The 20,695-nt window shown below is 49.6% G+C and overlaps 3 protein-coding genes across 4 annotated transcripts; 2 read left to right on the top strand and 1 right to left on the bottom strand.

Moving 5' to 3' along the window:
• Positions 1 to 200: 200 nt before the first annotated feature.
• fscn2b (fascin actin-bundling protein 2b, retinal) lies at positions 201 to 11,014 on the top strand. Its single transcript, XM_056576546.1, has 7 exons — positions 201 to 273; positions 1,079 to 1,177; positions 1,408 to 2,134; positions 9,687 to 9,843; positions 10,241 to 10,362; positions 10,467 to 10,634; positions 10,809 to 11,014. The coding sequence occupies exons 2-7, from the start codon at positions 1,085 to 1,087 to the stop codon at positions 11,012 to 11,014; spliced, it is 1,473 nt and encodes a 490-aa protein (XP_056432521.1). The 5' UTR covers positions 201 to 273; positions 1,079 to 1,084.
• Positions 11,015 to 12,114: 1,100 nt separating this feature from the next.
• On the bottom strand, positions 12,115 to 18,714 carry faap100 (FA core complex associated protein 100). 2 transcript variants are annotated; one of them, XM_056576540.1, is made up of 8 exons: positions 18,086 to 18,714; positions 17,865 to 17,983; positions 16,831 to 17,777; positions 16,252 to 16,438; positions 14,933 to 15,896; positions 13,839 to 13,964; positions 13,301 to 13,387; positions 12,115 to 13,175 (listed from the first exon to the last, which is right to left on the bottom strand). In XM_056576540.1, the coding sequence occupies exons 1-8, from the start codon at positions 18,227 to 18,229 to the stop codon at positions 13,044 to 13,046; spliced, it is 2,706 nt and encodes a 901-aa protein (XP_056432515.1). In that variant the 5' UTR covers positions 18,230 to 18,714; the 3' UTR covers positions 12,115 to 13,043. The 2 variants fall into 2 exon arrangements, with proteins under 2 accessions (XP_056432515.1, XP_056432516.1); XM_056576541.1 differs by having other exon boundaries at positions 16,831 to 17,774.
• On the top strand, positions 18,477 to 20,188 carry birc5a (baculoviral IAP repeat containing 5a). The gene is made up of 4 exons (XM_056576560.1): positions 18,477 to 18,659; positions 19,128 to 19,237; positions 19,554 to 19,671; positions 19,905 to 20,188. Exons 1-4 carry the CDS (start codon positions 18,558 to 18,560, stop codon positions 19,992 to 19,994), a joined length of 420 nt encoding a protein of 139 aa, XP_056432535.1. The 5' UTR covers positions 18,477 to 18,557; the 3' UTR covers positions 19,995 to 20,188.
• The last annotated feature ends 507 nt before the right edge of the window (positions 20,189 to 20,695 follow it).

The raw sequence follows: 20,695 nt of genomic DNA, 5'->3' as shown, positions 1-20,695 counted from the left end.
GAAGAGTCTTTGTCAGCTCAGCAGAGTGGCAGCCATCGGTCTCTGTGCTCTGCAGTGCACGCCATGGAGTAAAATAAAGAGAAGAAATGTAACCAGTGGCAACACGTCCAGGAACCGAACACGGAACATGTCTCCCACCGCACCTGTGACCGCCACCCCGCCGGATCCCCGGGCTACGATCACCCCCACCAGAGTGAAGAGCACCCTTCTCTGAGCTCAGGGCCATCGGCCTCGATGAAAGAGTGACACCTGTGTTACCACGACAACAGACAGGTGATAGCCGGCGCAAAGGGCCAGGGGAAGGGGTGTGGGGAGTAGGATGCTATTTGCATCTGATCCAGGGGCAAGCTAGAGGTGGGGGCAGTGGGGGGGATACAAAGAGATATAGACAAAGAGAGAAAGGGAGCGAGAGAGAGAGAGAGAGAGAGAGAGAGAGAGAGAGAGAGAGAGAGAGAGAGAGAGAGAGAGAGAGAGAGAGAGAGAGAGAGGGGGACAGCGTCGGTGATGTCATTCCAGATCTTTGGGACCTCATCTTTGGGACCCCTTCTAATCCAGATTAGAAGGGGTTGTAGGGGGAAGTTGGGGGTAACCAGGGGCAACCAGGAGTAGCCAGCGACAACGTCCCCGAGAGATAGAAAAGTTGGGCCAAGGTGGTTAAGGACTAGCATTCAGTCCAGGGAGTCCAAGAAAGCGCAAGGGAGGGACAGCATTTGAAATATATATTTTCAGTGGAGAGAAAAAAGGGAAAAGAAAGAGAGACTTCCTAAACCAGGAAACTGGAATTAGAACGCCAGAACGTGCTGTGAAGGAAGCCACAAAACCACAGTAAGTAAATTAGGAGGCTGGAAAAATGTCTTAGAACGGAGTCAGAGGTTGTGGGAGGGTGTAGGAAAGGGCGGCAGTGGGTAGTGGTCTGTGGTCTGGTGAGTGCTTTATATACTGTACCTTAATGAATTGATTTCCTGTCCCTCTGCCTTTCTCATTTCATCACTCTCTCGGGCCTCGCCTCCTGCCTGACAACTTTTTGCCATTATTTTAACCTCTCTCCCGCCTCCTGTCCTTTGCTGCTGGACTGCAGGTCATCATGCCTGCTAATGGGAACCGGCCCTTAAAGCTACAGTTTGGCCTCATCAATTATGAGGGCCGCTACCTGACTGCAGAGGCCTTCGGCTTCAAGGTAAAAGCATATGCCGTTTCATATCACACCGGACATCCAGGTGACCACTGACTATAGGAGGCTGTTGGATAGATAAAGAGCCCTCCCCTTTGTATTGTCGGTGTCATGTACCCATGAAGAGCCGCATTGGGCAGCACACGTGGACAACAGTGTCGAGCACCGAGCCGTAACACTCAAAGTGGAGTCATGTTCCCAGTGTGCCCATGTCTCCCTCGCCCTGTTCCCTCCAGGTGAACGCCTCGGCGCCCAGCCTGAAGAAGAAGCAGATCTGGACCCTGGAGCAGGAGTCCCACGACGGGCAGGTGGTCTACCTGCGCAGCCACCTGGGCCGCTACCTGGCCTCGGACCAGGACGGCCGCGTGACCTGCGAGGCCGACGGGCGCAACGCCGACTGCCGCTTCCTGGTCGTGGCGCGCTCCGACGGCCGCTGGGCGCTGCAGTCGGAGCAGCACCTGCGCTTCTTCGGCGGCTCCCGCGACTACCTGTCCTGCTTCGCCCAGGCCGTCACGGACGCCGAGCTGTGGGCGCTCCACCTGGCGCTCCACCCGCAGGTCAACCTGCTCTCCGTGGCCCGCAAGCGCTACGCCCACCTGGCGACGGAGGACGGCGAGGTGGCGGTGGACCGCAACATCCCGTGGGGCGTGGAGGCCCTGCTGATCATGGTGTACCGGGACGGCGGCTACGGCCTCAAGACCAGCGACGGCCGCTTCCTGGGCAACGACGGGAAGCTGGTGGCGCTGAGCGGCAAGGCCACGGCGTACACGCTGGAGCTGAAGTGCGGCAAGCTGGCGTTTAAGGACTGCGAGGGGAAGTACCTGTCGCCCATGGGCCCCACCGGCACCCTGAGGTCCGGGCGGTGCTCCAAGCCGGGGAAGGACGAGCTGTTTGACCTGGAGGAGAGCCACCCGCAGGTGGTGCTGATGGCGGCCAATCGGCGATACGTGTCCATCAGGCAAGGTAGGAGTGCGGACCGATAAAAGCCGACGTACGCATGCGCGTTGTGGCCAGGGGCGGGTACACCCTGAATGATGTGAACCCCCTGATTTACTGTTTTGGTCGTTAAGCAAGACACTTTTGTCCAAAGCGACATAAAGTGGAGCAAGGTTGGAGTTGAGGTGCCTTGCTCAAGGACGCCTAGTGGGAGTCTGAGGACATTGGAGATCGAACACCCAACAAATGTAAAAGCACTGGCTGTAGGTGAGGAAATTGGCATAGATCCAACCATAAACTAATTTCCCTAACACTCCTTGACACATGGAGTGACTTCCTGCAGAGATTCACGCATTTCAAGTTCCACGCGTGGTACACATAAAGTACCTACCTCTGCTCCGGTGGAACTTGATTAATGATAAGGTGAGTGCGAGCATACACTTAACTCCCACGTACACACCTAAGGGAGTAGAGTGACCACTACCTACAACTTCACCGACTACTACAATTACCACTACAGGCCTACCATTATACAGTGCACTGATACACCCCACGGGAAACCGAGCCTCTCCATGTACAGGAACTACATTAGTGGACTGACGCGATGAATATTCACAGGCCGGCGGTGAGTAGACTACTCTCCGGTGATTGGCAGCTGATGGGGGTGGTAATTATGGATAATGTGTTCTTTGGTGTTCGTGGGCCTTAATCTGCATATCCACACTATGATGGGCCTCTCAGATCTTTCCAGGATACCCGGGTTGGGGATCGGTCACATTGGAGAGGTGTGGAGAATGCACCTTTTGTTTTAACACAGTGATTCACCTGTATGCCAGTCCTTTGTGAAGTGGAGAAAACTAACACAATGTTTGTGCTGCTAAAGTGTTGTGAAATGAAGGGTTTGATCCAAAATAGGTGGGTGGATAGGAAAAGTTTGTTAAGTTTGTTAATTGTTAATATTCTCTCAATCCACATGACTGAGGCAGAGGCGTACTGCTCTGTGTTACATTCCTATTTGATAATAATGTTCAGATTAGGGGCTAGACAACTTGTTCCAGGATGGGTGCCGACATTGGGGAATCAATAGGCCTGCATTAACCTGCCATTGGGCTCTGGGGCTGAGAGGTTTCGTAAAATTATTTTCCTACATTTTGCCGCTGTCGACGGGGGGGGGGGGGGGGGGGGGGGCGCTTGTGATAGGGCTCTGATATTTGTAAGCCCCAAACAAAAAATCACATTGGGCCTACGCCAATCGAGGGGCCTAAAAAATTAAAAACAATAAAACATTTACTGCAGCTCATGATGGGCCTGATCGTCGTAGGCCCTGATCGTAGGCCCTGGGGCTTCAGCCCAGGTAAGCCCGTGCTGTGACAAATTGTCCTGTCACACTAAGAGACTTAACCATCATGATGTTTAAATCCGAGGCAAATATCACCTAACTCCACATTCTTGTGACCTCTGATGCAGCCGGTTTCCTTTGTCAATTGCTGGGGTGGGTTTCACCTGATCAGCTTGTACCTGATCAGCATGCAGGCCGGTCGGCCCCACGGCTGTGCTGATGGATTACCCCCCCCTCTCATTCCGGCCCGCACAAACACGATAAAACACGGCTCGAATTTTCAGTAAACAAAACAGGCAAACACGGTCCATTTGGATTATTCCTTACAGCGGCGTATGGGGCCTACCCTAGGCATCTCGCCCAGAGGTCCTTTCCTGTCTCTAATCCAAAGGGTGAAAGGCCTGGAGGATTGGAAAGTGGTTTGGGTTCGAGACCAATAGCGTTTGTCACCAGCGGGCCATGCACCACCGTGACACCGGTCGGCGGGCGGCAGATGCTTGTCTGTGGGCTAGAGTTACCCCGGCCAGCGCTGAATGCTGTAACTGTATCGCTGCTTCGTCATTGTTCGTGGAGAGCAGTGAGGGGCTGGAGGCAATAACCAAATGACTAACGAAACGTACACACACACACACACACACACACACACACAATCAGACGCACACACAGACACACAGACACCCACACACACATAGACACACAGACCCGCACACACAGACACACACTTACACACACAAACACACTCACTCTCAAACACGCACACACACAGCGAACCGATTGGTTAGGAGATCTTGAAGGCAACAGGGCGGGGGGATAATGGTTGTGACGCACGCTGTAACACACATGGATTCCCAGAGCGCCGTCGTGAGTTCTGCTACGGGGACCTCATGAGCATTAACGGCAGGGCGATGGCCAAGATTTATGAATTCATTTAGAAAAGCAAAGATACACGTAAGTGGCCTCGGGTCGTCGCTATTGTCTGTGGCGCTTTTTGCCCTCGGACTCTCTGATGTAAATGTACTAACGCAAATGTACCGAGATGCAAGACGCCACTGAGAAAGAATGAGGGCAGTATCCCATGCAGGCATGCACACACATGCAAAAAATATTCCCATTTCTCTCTCCCTCTCCTCCCCCCCCCCCCCCCCCCTCTCTCTACATACACTTGTCCAAAATCTTTCTCTTTCCCTGACACAGTTGTCCACATACACGGTCCCACTGGTTTGCCAACATTGAGCTGAGGTGAGCACATTGAATTATTGATGGAGTCGGGCCCTGTTCATAGAAGGTCTGGAAACCCTAGCTGATTCTTTACCTGGGCCAAATCCTCTGCCCCTCGCGGGCCCCCTGGTTAGGCACTGGTACCACACCGGTCAGCGTTCTCTCCCTGACAGACAGGCATGGACATGAAGGAGAATGTGGCCTTCCCTTTTTTTTTACAAAAACGACTCCCATGGATGCAACCCCCAACGCTGTCAAAATGCAACGGACACGATTCAAAAAGTTTTCTGCGAGCTGTGCGACCCGCTCACAATGTCTCTCTCAGCGTTGGGGGTCCTGAGAGCGCAGAGAGCAAGTGTAGGCTCAGGTTGTACACGAATCCCACAAGGTGGAGGAGGTCGCACTATGGGAGGTGGGGTTGGAGATGTGAAGAAATATTTTACATGACATTTGTGAAACTCGGGGAAAGAAATGCTACATAATGGATGCTCCAGAGACAGAGTCAGGCTCGCCTTCCTGTAGTCCTCACAGCCACACATCTCAAACGGCTTTAATATTCAAGGCAATTCTGTGGTCACTCCCAGACTCTCCTTCTTTTCGGTGTAAAACCCCAACAGGTAAAAAGACAGAAGCCTAAAGGGATGCGCAGGGATGGGATTTCTACTCCAGCGTGGCTAGGAGCACAGACATTGCAAGTTGGGCATGAGGCAAACGAGCAAAACAACAGGAAAGTATGAAAGAACAAGGATCCCAAGCCGAGCGGGGAGGGGCCAGGCGACAGGAAACAGGAAGTGAGGTGAACCCAGAAAACAAATGATTGAGGGAGGAGAAGAGAAGTCAAAAATATGAATCCCAAGGACAGAGGGGTAGCAATGCAGAGGAGGACATAGATAGAGAGAGAGAGAGAGAGAGAGAGAGAGAGAGAGAGAGAGAGAGAGAGAGAGAGAGAGAGAGAGAGAGAGAGAGAGAGAGAGAGAGAGAGAGAGAGAGACACATACATAGTAGAATGGACACCATGATAACAGTGCAGAGGGAGTCTCAGAGGACATAGGGACAATAGGGGCAGCTGGTGGTGGGGGGGAGACAGGTAGACAGCCCAGTACACCTATTGTCACCCTGTGCGTTCGCACATAAATCAACCGGTTTAGCCGCGGGTCCCAGGGGAGCCCAGGTGTCATGCTGACTATTTTAAGTGCAAACATGGTAAGAATGTTAGCATTAACAAGTGGTTGAACAATGACAATTCTTTGTTGTATTGCATTTTGTGTGTGGGAGCTTATATGGACAAAGGCGCACACACACACACACACACACACACACACACACACACACACACACACACACACACACACACACACACACACACACACACACACACACACACACACACAAAACGATTTTCATGGTTCTGCTCTTGTTTCTGCTCTGTATGTCCCTCACCGTGTGTGTGTGTGTGTGTGTGTGTGTGTGTGTGTGTGTGTGTGTGTGTGTGTGTGTGTGTGTGTGTGTGTGTGTGTGTGTGTATTTGTGTTTGTGTGTGTGTGTGTGGGTGCAATTGAGATGGCCTTGCCGTTGTTTCTCTCATCACCTGCCTGTGATCCCTCGAAAAAGGAGATGGGGGGGGGGGGGGGGGAAGTACACACGTACACACACAGGCATACGTACTAAATACATAGCATGTAGTACAAAGTTGAAAAAGCTTGAATACGCCCTTGTGCACACACACACACACACACACACACACACACGCACACACGCAATGGTGTCATACTTAGAAAGCACTTGGACACACACACACACAGACACACACTAACACACACACATACCTCTTCAAAGCCCCAGGACTAGCAACAGACAAGAGAGAAAGATGAATAGAGGGTTAGACAGGAAAGGAAAATGCAATAGTGAAAGATGGGAAGGCTGAAAGAAAGGAGAAAATAGGCGATAGTGGGGTTGGTGCGCATCACGTTACCATTAATAATGGATGTCAGAGCCATCTACCGCTGATTGATTAGTCAGGCCTGCTACCGTTCCAGGACAACACCCAAAAGTGGAACTTGAACTTGCGACTGGTCCAAAATGTTGCACTTCTAAATCATATGCATGTGCGCGTGTGTGTGTGTGTGTGTGTGTGTGTGTGTGTGTGTGTTAGTTTTTGCATGTCAACAACCCCCAAAAATGTGGTATTCTAAACATAATTTGGTATTCTTATGATCCTCATCATGTTGTGTGAGGAACATAAGCAATGCAGAGAGCTCTGCCACCGCGATACAGAGCGCCACATCATCTACATGTACTGCACTCTGCTGTGTGTGTGTGTCTCCACGGTGGCCGGGGAGCCTGCTTGGTATGCCTGACCAGGGGCAGGAGCAGGGGGGAGGAGGAGGAGGAGGAGGTGGGGGGTCAGAGATGGTCTCTCAGATAAATTAGTCCCCCGGTGCTGTGACTGATATCTCCGGATTCATGGCTTGGGTTCCATCCTATCCAATCTCTTCCCACGTTCTCCATTTCATGCCCTTTCTCATCCCTCCATCTCCATCTTCCTCACGCCCCCCCCCCACCACCACCACCACCATCACCATCACCATCACCCCCCCCCCCCCAGACCATCACCACCATCACCCCCACCCCGCCATCGCTCTTCTTTTGTCTTTCGGTCTGTCAGATAGGTGTGGCGAGAGACCAGCTGAGCCACCCCCAATCCCCCAAGCCGCCCCCGTACTCGTCTCCCTCAGTTGGATTAGTGTGAAATGGACATGTTAAATTGATAAACAGAGCATGACATTGAGTTGGGATGAGAGAGAGATTGAGAAATAGAGAGATGAAAGGGAGGGAGGAGAGGGAGTGAGAGTGAGAGAGTGAGAGAGAGAGATGATGGGGGACAATGGTTCTTTGGATAGCGCATAGAAAGCACAGAGGACGGGGAAGGAGAGGGAGTGGTTCCATTCAAACAGATAGTTTAATCAGCAGTGTGGACTCAAAAGAACTGTTTATCCAATGTGTGCGTGCTTGCGAGGGTGAGCACTCAGGCAACTGTGTCCTTACAGGGCTTATAGTGAATACACATCACATGAATGGACTTGTCCACAGACTGGGATTCGTCAGTGAAAGACAAGCAAGTGACCAACCTCTTGGTGACAAGCCAGGACCACCCTGGGCACACGAGAACAAACTGGTACAAATAGAGGGCTGCATAAAGCGTTGGTTTATCCATTTATATAGTCGTACATTTGTTGCTTTTTAAAGAAAAGTCAATTTTAATAGTCTTCAGTTGATTTAGGTTCAGCGGCATTGGTGATTATCAGTTCAACCTACTAAACCCAGACCACGCAATGCTCTCTGTTGTTCCCTGTTTACGCCTTCATCGAGCAGGCTGCAAGGGAGGGATTGTGGGGATCGTAGTCCAATTATGATTGGATTGATCACAGGGATGAAGGGGGTGGGGCCAGGGCAGGAAGGTTTGAAGTCAACAGGGCAGGGAGGTGAACAAGAGGGGAGATGGATATAGAAGAGGGAATGAGAAGAGGAAGAGGCCAGATGAGCAGAGCAGCAGGAGACGGAGGATAACAGGTTATTAAAGGATTATGAAAGAAAAGGGGGTTGTGGCGGGGAGGGGACTCTTAAGAGATTCTGGGATGCATTTAAATCTGGGTTTTACTCTACTGCAATCTGTCCAGGGATATCTGGGAACGTCATGAGTCTGCCTGGGCCAAAATATGTATTATCATAACGTTAAGATCTAGGGAGAATAAGAGAAGTAACTATTAGAACAGATTTGCCATGTCTTTCACAGCCCTAATAATAGATTCTACCACCTGGCTGCCACGCAACCGACCCCTTCAGCAGCATTCAACCAGGGCATTATCCCTGTGTGTGTGTGTGTGTGTGTGTGTGTGTGTGTGTGTGTGTGTGTGTGTGTGTGTGTGTGTGTGTGTGTGTGTGTGTGTGTGTGTGTGTGTGGTGTGTGTGTGTCCGTGCATGCATTCAAATTCTTGGGTTGATAATGACAAGCTCTCAGCCAAGTGAGAGTTCCATGTGAAACTAATTGGATTCTAAGCTATGTTCACTAATTGTTTTGCCAGTCAAAAGGTGCCTATTTTGTGCCTGGGTGTTAATTAAGCAGTGTCATTCATAAAAAAACAACGAAACCCATTAACGGTGATCATTATTGTTAGAGAATGTGGACCCATGCCATTACGGTATTGCTGTGAATACGCTTCAGTCTGCAATGCTTTGTGTATCAGGCTTTCGTTTGGCTAAGCTCTGCAAATATGGTCTGCAATGCTCACAAGATACATACACGTTTGCGTGCACCTGTGTGAGCTTTCTCCTGTGGACCTAGATGTACAATGTTTATACAAAGAGCATGTTTGTATTAATAAACACAGTATCCTGGATGGGATTAATTCTAACAATGTACAGCTGAAGCAAACACACTGGTGAGCTTTTGAGTTGCAGCCAGGGAGGTAGATGAGACCCAGATGGAATAATAAGTGATGGTGTTTGTGATTAAGGGGGGGGGGGGTCAGCGGTATGCAGAGCCTCTTGCTGTGTCACCCCCTCTCTCCCCCATACACTTCATTCAGCAATCAGTGAGTCTAGGCCAGGTCTAGGAGTTATGACCGGTCTGAGCCACTTTTAAGGGCTCCCAACATTCGAGGATCACACGCGTGATTACACGCTACCCCACGCTGGGCTGAAGCTAAACATAACAATACAACGCTGATTAGGAGTTGTGTTGCTGCGTTCCCCCGCTAAGTAGGTGGGGTCCACCGGCGTCGGCCCACTACAGCCGCGGTGAAACACAATGAAGAGCAGCGGAGGTCAACGAGTCACAGGCTATATTTTCACTTTGTTTACAATGCAGTAAATCAAATGTACCACTTGGGTCAAACTGCGTTCAATTCAAAAAGTATCTCCCCCACCATTTGAGCGCCGGGTAAGCAGGTTACGTGAGGGCTGCATTTTGATGACTTCCAACTACCTTGCTTGTTCAATGCTGATTCTTTCTTCTATTCCCAGGAGTCAGCCTGTCGGCCAATCAGGAAGACGAGACGGACATGGAGACGTTCCAGATGGAGATCGACAGGGAGACGAAGAAGTGCATCTTCCGGACCAGTCAGGGGAACTACTGGGCCCTGGTGGCCCACGGAGGCATACAGACCACTGCCACCGACATGTAAGAGACGCAGCAGGGAACTCCAGACAAGTGGGTGGGGGATCGTTCACAGAGTCACGAACTAGCAAAGAGAGAGAGAGAGAGAGAGAGAGAGAGAGAGAGAGAGAGAGAGAGAGAGAGAGAGAGAGAGAGAGAGAGAGGATAATAAATACATGATGTGCCTTCGTTTACAAGGGATAAACCCAATGCACATATGTTGAATAATAAATACACACAGACAGATCGTAGGCCTATTGAGTCTCTCCGGGTGGTCGGCGATAGTAGGCTGACAAAATTTTAAAACAATAAAAGAAGCTCCAGTTATGTATTATTTCAACCTGTATGAAGAATATTCAATTCTGCTTCATTTTATACTTTTATGTTCCTGTTTCAATATTTGTCACCCTCTAAAATAAAGATCAGCCGACACCATGTTCACACTGGAGTGGCTGGGTAACAGAATGGCGCTACGAGCCAACAACGGTAAATACGTCTGTACCAAGAAGAATGGCCAGCTGCTAGCCGTTAGCGACTCTATTGGTAAGCCCCTATTTATCGAACTGATCTCTTTAATGTTTTTTGCACTCTGTGGACCTTAACCATTATCTCCTCGCTCTGTTCCTTTGCTGCCCTCATGTGACCAGGCGAAGACGAGCAGTTCAATCTGAAGTTGATCAATCGACCAATGCTGATCCTCAAAGGAGAGAACGGCTACATCTGCCACCACAAGACTTCCAACACGCTGGACGCCAGTCGATCTGTCTACGACATCTTCACCTTAAGCTTCAACGACGGAGCGTACCACATCAAAGGTACACACACAGACACAGGCATGGGCACACAGGCATGGGCACACAAGCATACACACTAACTAAACACAGTTACACAGATACACAGTCGGCACCCTTATGATTGGAGCCACTGTCGACCGCCCAGTGGCTCACACATCAACTCCCTTTACGTTGCCCCCCGCCCTTCCCCTCCAGGCGTGACCGGGCGGTTCTGGTACGTGAACAGCGCCGGGCTGGTGTGCTCCGACGGAGAGACCCCGGAGGACTTCACCCTGGAGTTCCTGGAGCACGGGCGCATCGCCGTCCGCGGCAAGAACGGCAGATACCTCCGCGGGGACCAAGGGGGCACCCTCAAGGGCGACGGACTCAGCGCCAACAGCTCGGCCCTGTGGGAGTACTGATCCCGGACCCCTGCCCCCAACACCCCCCCCCCGCCACCAACGCTGCTCCTTCTGGTTCTGCAAGGGGCCAGGTGAACCATCTACGCGCTCCTGCCCCCTTTAAGGAATAATAACACTCCCAACAGCCTCGAGTTAATCTGGACCTGAAGGATAGGCCGGCCGCCTGAGGCCTCTTGTTCACCCTTGGGTGCAGCTCCGGTCTTTGGAGTCTGAGGCCCCGTCCACACGAAGCCGATTTCATGGCGAAACCGCAAAGGTCTTGTACGGTTCGGCCTTCCGTCCACACGAAGCCGGCGAATCCGCTGACCGAAACCGCAAACTTCTGAAACCACCCTCGGAGGTGGTTTCAAATCTACCCGGTTTCGTTTTGGATTCGTGTGGACGCCTGAAACTGACTGAAACCGCAAACCATGACGTCATCGCCCCCCCCTTCGATCCTCTAGCCAATGACTGTTAAGCCCGCGGAGTCTCACCCTTTATGCGCATGCTCGCCTCTTTTCTTATTTATTTTCCTTCTGGATTTCTGTAGCAGAAGCAGCGCCCCTTATGGGCCTGGCTTGTGTACTACAGCGTTTATACAGGTCTACCCGGTTTCGCTTGGCTTCGTCTTTACGGAGATACTTCGAAACCGGATAGATCGAAACCGTAACGGTTTCGCCCGTTTCGGCTTCGTGTGGACGGGGCCTAAAAGGCAGAGCAGTGTTTAAAAGGGTCATTTGAAAAGGTCCTGAGCTTACGCCCCACCGATGATAAAAATCCTGATCCATCCAAGTGTCCACGTAATAAATCATCTACATACATGTATGGTGTTGTTTAGGGGGGGGGGGGTTAGCATTAAAGTGTGGGATCCCATTACAGAGAACTCTCTTGACTATTTAGTCATTTAGCAGACTCTTCTTCCACTGAAGTGTTTTAGATACAGGACATCCACGAGCAGGGTGAGGCGTTTCTCTAGGGATGTTTACAAGTTGACTGCGGGCATCGGGGATTGACCTCAGAACGTTTCGTCTGGGACTAGAACACTCTCCCTAAATGGGCTCATTAGTTGGGGAATTGACTTTACTCCAACATGGACCTAAATGAAGAGAGGTGGTGTTGAAAGTGTGCACCCTTGCTAACGCAATATTTCTACATATTCTGATATTCATTCTTGAAATGTTGTAATATTGACATTGGTCAATAATTCTTACTGATTGACCGACACAATAAGCCCGAATTCACTTAGCTCCTGTATCTCACTATCTCTCATGAGGGAAAACTCAGTATGTTTGTGTGCCCCTCTGATAACTCCATCCTTTTGCATGAATAATAATCAATCGACATGGAAAATAAGTACTTTATAGAGGATCTCTGAAACCCCCTGCAAGCCTTAGTGGGTTAGTACATGAAACAGTGGAAGCAGACAAAAGCAAATGATTGCGGTTCCACCGATTGACTGAGGAAGTGGATTGCTTTTGAAAGGTCAGCTCCATTCCGCTGTGTTTCAGGTCACATATCAGGCTGTTTCGTGTCATTGGTGTGGCAGCGCTGACAGAGGACACCCCTGTCAGCAGGAGTGTGTGCGTTTCCAGGACATACTCCCCTCCGAGCTGGGTTATGGTTATGTCTTGGACTGTAGCCATAGTGACAGATTCATATAGATATGCAGAACAGGGCTCACCTTCACGCCTGCTGCATACGTTTTCTGGATCTATTCTTGTCATTTAGTGTTTTATTTTATTTTGGAACGGTAGTGCAGAAACAATTTTTAAGTGTTGATATTCAATCTTTTATTGTTAAATGCTATAAATGGTATTGAAATCATATTTTAGATTCCGTTGTGTTTTAGAACGCTTGAGACCTACATAAAAAACATGAAATACAAAAAAAAATGTATTTCATAGACAGTTCATTTTGTGAAAATATGATGATGATGATGAAATGTACTTTCCTCCTCCATCAATATGTACAGGTTTCTATACACCGATAAGAACACAGGGAGGCGACACAGAGTCAGGTCCAGTGTCGCAGAGCTTTTGTGCCTATACAGTCAGACAATGAGGAGCGGGTTGTCTCTGAGCTCGCGGTAGATGCTAAGGAGAGACTGGTTCATCTTCTCTCTTGTAAAGTCACCACCAGAACCCTCTGGCACCCGGGACTCTTGGATACGCTGCAGCACAGCCTGCGACAGGTAGTGGGTAGAGGAACAGGAAATCAAGGGGATGTTGTTGGGGGCATGTTCTAATGACCAGCGATGGCGACACCAGTTTAACAGATTAGAACCATCACCCATGTTGAGGGTCCTACCTCAGCCTTCTGAATGGCCTGTCGAAGAACCGCAGACTGAATCCCCCCGGCAGAAGCCCGGTTCTCAGGAGCCCTCTGCAGCAGGGTCTATCAGGTCAGAGAGAAGCAGAGGAAAGCATTGAGGGAACATTCTGGGATACTACTGTGTAGAATCAGCTGTGCTATTTGGGTTTTGAATGCATTCCAGATTCGAGAGTCTTGATTTAACCAGGTAAGTCATTCGAGACGACCCTTGTGTATTATAAGGTGGCAACCATTACATAACTTGCAAGCATATTAATCAGATATCCATTCCGGAGAAAGGAGCTTTACTCCTCACTTCTGTGCACGTGTGTAAACGTACGAGTGTGTGCGCACGAATGTGAACGTACTAGTGTGCATGCACGAGTGTGAACTCAGAAATGTGTACACACAAGGTTCAACGTCCGAGTGTGAGCGTCCAAGTATGTACCTACGAGTGTGTACGCACAAGTGTGACCGTCTGAGTGTGAACGTCTTAAGTGTGCACAATATATTCTACACATGAGTGGGCATTGACCTGCACACGGCCCAGCACAGCGTGGTGTAGTCCACCCACAGCGGCCATGGAGGGGCTCTCCACCCAGATCTCCACCGTCTTTAGACCTCCACCACCCGTCTCGACGCCCTGCTCCCCGACAGTGACCTGGAGAACCCAGGGCAGACGCACGAACCCCAGGGGGTGGGGCTTCACTACCACTGTCGGAACGTGATGGATTACACGCACCTCGTTTCACCTTCATGCAGAGAGAAGCCTCGACGCAGCCGTGATCAATTTAATCTTCGACTGACAAAAAAAGCAAGTGGCATTTATTCTAATCCTTTTCACACGGTTCTCAATATGGATTGAGAGTTGACGGTTTTACCCTTCGGTGTGGGATGAAGCTATTGACTTTACATGAGAAAAAGAGGACTGAAACAGGGGTAAACATTGACATGGATATATTACGATGTAGGTATAGGGTTAGGGTTAGTCATGGGCTTCCAGCTCAATGGAATACACTAAGGTACTAAGGACGATCTCAACAACATGTACATAGTACAATGGAATAATCCAAGCCGATGCTTCAGTGAGCTGACCTGCTCAAATGCAGTCCGTCAGGGATCATGAATGCAGTGGGAGAGTGTTAAGACTGACTAATCCACACGGCTTCTCCTTTACTAGCAACCGACTGCCTATAAAGCTTCCTTCAGTCACCTCGCCTCACTAAAGCACTGGGTCTTAATTACAACATCGGTATACTCCCCAGGTCCCCAAAGGCAGGCTCGCCCTCTCGCACAGTGTTTTAGTATTATATTAACATTATTATATTACAGTACATTATACCTAATAAGAGACTTTTCCACCCATTGCTCCCCATGGACTTGGCTGTTATAATCCTAGCCGAAAGGTGACAGGTTCCCAAAGATAAATCACTGTAAGGGGCATTGGATAAGACTCTCTGCTAAATGACAAAGGTTAATATTAAAGTGTCCAAACGGGATTCTGAGGTAACACACACACACACACACACACACACACACACACACACACACACACACACACACACACACACACACACACACACACACACACACACACACACACACACACACACACACACACACACACACCTCCTTAGCGGTCAATCTGACCGGACGCCCGCCCGGACACCGAGCGCTGACCACCGCGTCGTCTCCCGCCCGCGTCGACGTCCCCCCTCCCCCGGGTCCAGAGGACGGCAGCAGCCAGTCCAGCACAGCGGAGGAGAGGCTCGGAGCGACCTCTGACCCCCTCGGGGCTGCACCAGCGGCTGCCCACTCCAGCGCGGCGCTCAGTGACTGCTGGGACACCCTGACGCAGGCCGAGTGCCCCCCCCCGGCCTTGGACCTTAGGGCGGCCCCCGTGTCCCCGCTCCTGCCGCGACCCACGACCTCGCGGACGTCCAGAAACGCTTGCAGGGGGTCCACGGACGCCCCCTCCGTGGGCGGGAAGCCGCCATCTTTATTCCCGTCTCCCGGTTTGCACACGCGGAGAGCGTCCAACCAATCCACGGTCAGAGTGTCCACGGGTAGACTGAAGCAGCCGCCGCCCAGCCCTGGGAGGCTGGGGTCGGGGCGTCCGCCGGCCCGCAGAGCGGCGGGCTTCTCCTCCGCCAGGAGACGGGCCAACATGAACACCAGCGAGCAGCGGACAGTCACGGGGAAAGACGTGTCGCCGGCTGTTGCCAAGGGCAACGACACTTCAAACTCTCCCCCTGGCCGGAGATCTAGGATGGGGAATGACAATGTTCTAGAAGACCCTTCTCCAGCCTCACCGAGCGGATGGGAGAGGGGGTGAAGGGTGACACAGAACGTCCAGCCCTGCTCCAACACATAAGGGCTCGTGTTTTGGAGAACGCAGGTGAGGTTTAAAGTGTCTCTCTGCAGGACCCGGCTCCACTGAGAGAGTGTTTGACATCGGATCGGTCGCTTCTGCACAGGGAGATGGTCTTCTTTGTTGTGGTCGGATAGCAGCAGGCCACTGATGTGAAGCACCTGATTGAGCTGCCTCAGGACCTCTGTCTTGGAATGGATGCTCGCTTTTAACACTGTGGCTCTAAGAGAAAAATGGCAAAGCCAAAGTACCATCAGCTCAATGAAGATGGCACATTGGCCACAAGCACTCATTATTATAACATTAACAGGATTATACATGAAGTAACAGAGCTTTTCAAGAGATCATTAACAACACAATGGCATATAGCCGATTATATTTATTGGGACACCATAATGGGATTCTTAAACTACCCGAATTCAATATTTTTGTGTACACAAAGCTATTAGAAATTTATTTTGTCAATGTCAAAATTCCATTTGGTTCCATAATAAAAAAAATCTTAATTTGAAACAACAGGTATTTGAGTCATAATGCAAGGGCCATTAAGTCAGGTGGAGAGATGAGCACAACCTACCTCTCACACACATCTCCGATGGCAGACAGGAGGTCCTTAATCCTCTGGCCCACCTGCGAAGAGGGGAGACTGGGTAGCTCTCTGCCTTGTGCTTCTTCTCCTCCTCCTGCTGCTGCTGCTGCTGCTTTAGGTACGGTGATGCTCTGCAGCCTCCCTCTTGCTGACAGGGCCAGGAACTGCACAGCACCTGCAAAGACACAATTCAACTTAAAGCCTTTTGATCGTAAAAATAGGCCATTCCAATGAGTAAGTGCAAAGACACACTTGAGAGGATAAGTCTCCTTCTAAGCCTCCACCATGTCTCATTAACTGATCGTTGCCGTTATAATTGGACGACGGCCCCATGTAGCTGTCAATTCACAGCTCTCTCAATTCCACCATACTACATATGAACCAACCGGCCACTTTCCCATCCTGAGCCAAATGTCACAGAAAATTCTTGGATTCTGTGTGCGCATGTCCAAGTGTAAGAGAGTGAGTCTCAGTAAGCGAGCAAGTGAGTGAGTGAATGAGTGAGTGGGTGAGAGAGAGCGAGAGAAACTTGTGCTTAAAGTGAAGCTTGGCTGTCATCCCACGTACCTGCAGCAGCAGCAGTGTGCGTGGCTCTGCCCAGCGCCACGACTCCACACACATTCAGGCTGACTGGACTAGGGAGCCCGTCTCCCACGTCCTCCCCTCCCCTCAGGGCCGTGGCTCCCTGCTGCTCAGGACCACCGGATAGATCGAGAACCAGGACGTCCGAGTGGGTGCTGTAGTACAGCCGTCGCCCTTCCACACAGCCGCCGCACACCACAGGCCCGGGGACACAGCCCTCTGTGAACGCCAGCGGTTTGTGCCCCGCCGCCCCCGACGCCGTCGCCGCGGCCGTTCCCGCGGGGGCCGTCCCACCGGTATGGATCAGCACCACCCTCCCAAGGCCGCCGACCGCCACCAGACTCTGAGGGAGAGGAGGGTCCGTTCCCGTGGCAACGGTCGATCCGATGAAGACAATCGGCTGCTCGAGGCTGTGCAGAACTCTGACACGAGACGGAAGGCCTCGCAGCGGGAAGAAGCATAGGCGGCCATCGGGCAGGCCGCAAAGGATTATGGGGGACTTGGCGAGAGCGGCGTCCACCCCGAAAATCATCTTGAAGAGGAGTGGCTCGAGGAGAAAGTGGCCATCTCCTGGAAGAGTGTGGGATGGAGATGAGGGTGATGAGGAGGAGGAGGTGGGAACAGCGTCACTGGAGTGGACACAGTTCAACACAGGCTTCCGGGCCGGTGTTCTCCTCTGGTCTCCGTCTTCATACAGCCCAGGTGACACCACAGGAAGCTCTAGCACCCCAAGCTTTTCGTGGCCGCTGGCTGACGACACCACAGAGGCAGGCACTTTGTACAGAGTGAACTGCCAGAGCCCACCTTTCTGAGTCAGGGTCAGAAGAATGGAACCGACCAGGAGCAGAGAACACACGCGTTCCTCTCTGACTGCCAGCCAATCAGAGGAGATTGACAGACTGGGAGCAGGAGCTGATCCGGTGGGAATTCTGCTGAGGAAAAACAGAAAAGTGAGGCGACCAAAGGTCTTGCTTGGGAATTGGTATTAGATTAGTGGCAACTTTGAAGCGATGGCCTACCTCGATTTAAGAATGGGAATGTTGACACAGTAAACTGCACTTTCACATGCTGCATATATCAAATGCTTGTCTTCACTCTGAACCAGGTAGCATATGGGTCCCGGAAATTGGAGAGTGGTCTATAAAGGGAAAAAAACAACACTTTACTTAGAAGTGTTTTATAATAAAGTGCGACAAAATATAACAACATATATCATAGGCAGGAAGTTAAATCCACTTGCCTTAATCCTTTTCTCCTCGATATGGAAAATGTTGACCTCATCGCTACCATCGCAGATGAAGACAAGCGTCCCACCAGTAACTTTGGCCGTAGATGGGACATTTCCGAACTGTGCCCATGTCTCCACAGCGCACCTTCCCTCCATAAGTAGACAAGGAACTCACAAGGACGCATTAAACAAGCTTTAAAGTTTGCTGAGCTCTATATATTCAATTGTAGTACATGTAGTATTATGCAATTCAGTGCTGTACATTTTGGATGAAATTTCGAAACCGGTTGTTGACACAGGATGTAATATTCCGCGCGTGTGAATATGGACCAATAAGAATTAGAACTACAATTCCCATCAAGAATATACACGGAAGTTTGTGTGCCGCATCTACCAATTAAAGTGCTCCATTTACATCCGCCAAATTTTCAAAGCACCATTTCTTCTTAATTTACCTTTTGCTCTACCCGTGTGCTTTTTAATCATGATGGACCAAGAGGAATACAAAATGTACTTTTTAGAAAACAGGCTGAAAACATTCATGGGTTGGCCATTCGAAGAAGGTTGCGCTTGCACCCCAGAAAAGGTGAGCAACATTAAACTAACGCATTACCATTTGCTAACGAGGTCAAGGAGATCGGTGGCCTCGGACCACCGTCACAACTCAGAGATGATACAACACACACGATGGTTCTATAATTTCACATTACCAAGTAATGACAGTCCATCTGTAAAAAAAATACAGTTTTGAAACTCAATTACAGGTGTAGCCTATCCAATGTCAACGGCCAGTGTTCAACGTTTAATGATAACGATCGTGAAAAATAATAGCGTTACAGCAATCAAACCTTTTGAAAAAGATTCACAAGTGTTATCATACACTCCACGGCTATCAAAGTCCCGGCAAGCATTAGTTACCGTGAAGCCACAGCACCAAAAGCATTACTATGACTGCTCTAGGTCATGCTAGGCTAACAGTAACACATACGGTGTGGACTGACTTCATCTTCCGTTCTGCTGTTGTGTGTTAATTGAACGGTGTTGTTTCATGCAGATGGCCAGAGCCGGATTCCTCCACACTCCTTCAGACAACTGCCCCGACGTCGCCAAATGTTTCTTCTGTCTGAAGGAGTTGGAGGGCTGGGAACCAGAGGATGACCCTGCGTAAGTACTTCGGGTGTCCTGTACTTTGTTGTTGTGATTTCCTGGAAAAACACTAATTTGATTGATGTCTTCCTACGAAATAGCATCTGATTTAATCCAATGCAACACTCAATAGTTGGACAAGAAAATGGGTTGTTTTAATTTGTTGCTTGTCTGCCGAGCTATTTCAGAATCGGGATAATTTTTTCTGATTATTCAAGGAGAATTCTGTCTTGCTTCCATTTGAACCTTTCAAGTTCAATGCATTCTCTTCTCTTAAGCATTTAGCTTTCCAGTCTGAATGCCGGTGTTTATCTGTCTTTGTTCTCCTCCCCAGAGCTGAGCACAGATCCCATTCCTCGAAATGTCCCTTCATCAACCTTAAGAAGGAGGTGGAGGCACTGTCCGTTGAGGAGTTCCTCAAACTGGAAAAAGAGAGGGATAAATATATCAATGTACGTTTCATCAATTATTAACAGTAACAAGATGGCATACATGCATCAAAGTGTGGTGGACAACTTTTTCGGTTCAGCATTTATGAAGTACAATGTTCAGTAACAGGCAAAAATGTGTGGCGCTGCAACATTTTCTCATGAGTTAATAAAGAAATAGAAAACTGGCTTTCCACACTCCTAGATGTTCATCTCAATCGTGTTTCTGATCTGTGTGTATTTTATCCCCATGACAGAACAAAGTCACTGGTGAAGCCGTCAGCAAATTTGAAGAGGGGGCCAAACTGATTAGAGCTGCAATGAAGTCGGCCAGCGGTGACAAATAGGAGGGGAAGGACAAACCAATGGATGGGGCGGGGGGGGGTACTCTTCTTGAGTAGAGCTTTATACCTGTTTAATCTATTTTATTTTATTTCGTGGTTTCAGTGCAATCTTCTTGTGTTTTTATGTTTTTACTATTAAACCCATCCATTGTGTATGCTTCACATTGTATTTCTATGATTCTATGTGCTGACATTTCCTTTGTTTTCCTCAAGCGTGAAGGCTCTTGTGATCCTTCTGCACGATGTGAATCAATCGCCAATCAAACTCTCTGATTGTAATCTTTAAACACAGGGATGCTGGTGTGCATGGTCCTCTGATAATAGTCAATCTGTAAAGAACATCTGCTCAGGGATTTCATTATGGGTAAAGACCTCACTATTCACTTTGATTGTAATACTGATAATAGGCCTAGCTATTAGTGACCAAGTCATGTTTGGAGGAATTCTAAATTATTATTAGTTTGGGATTTTCTCAAAAAGCTAATTTATTGTCTTGAGAGCCTAGTGGTATGATTGCGTCGAAATGTGTACGGGACAACAATATCATTATAGGTTTATACACGCATACTTTCATTATTGATATCCCAGTGCGTATCATATATCGGTAGTTGAATATATATTCCATTTAACATTCTGATCTTCCTGCGTTTTTATATTTTATTAACGCACCATGAAGTAATGAGGTCCTCCCGTTCAACACTTCA

This window comes from Gadus chalcogrammus, chromosome 18, assembly GCF_026213295.1.
Source record: "Gadus chalcogrammus isolate NIFS_2021 chromosome 18, NIFS_Gcha_1.0, whole genome shotgun sequence".
Taxonomy (NCBI): domain Eukaryota; kingdom Metazoa; phylum Chordata; class Actinopteri; order Gadiformes; family Gadidae; genus Gadus; species Gadus chalcogrammus.
This window is presented reverse-complemented; position numbering and strand designations above follow the sequence as displayed.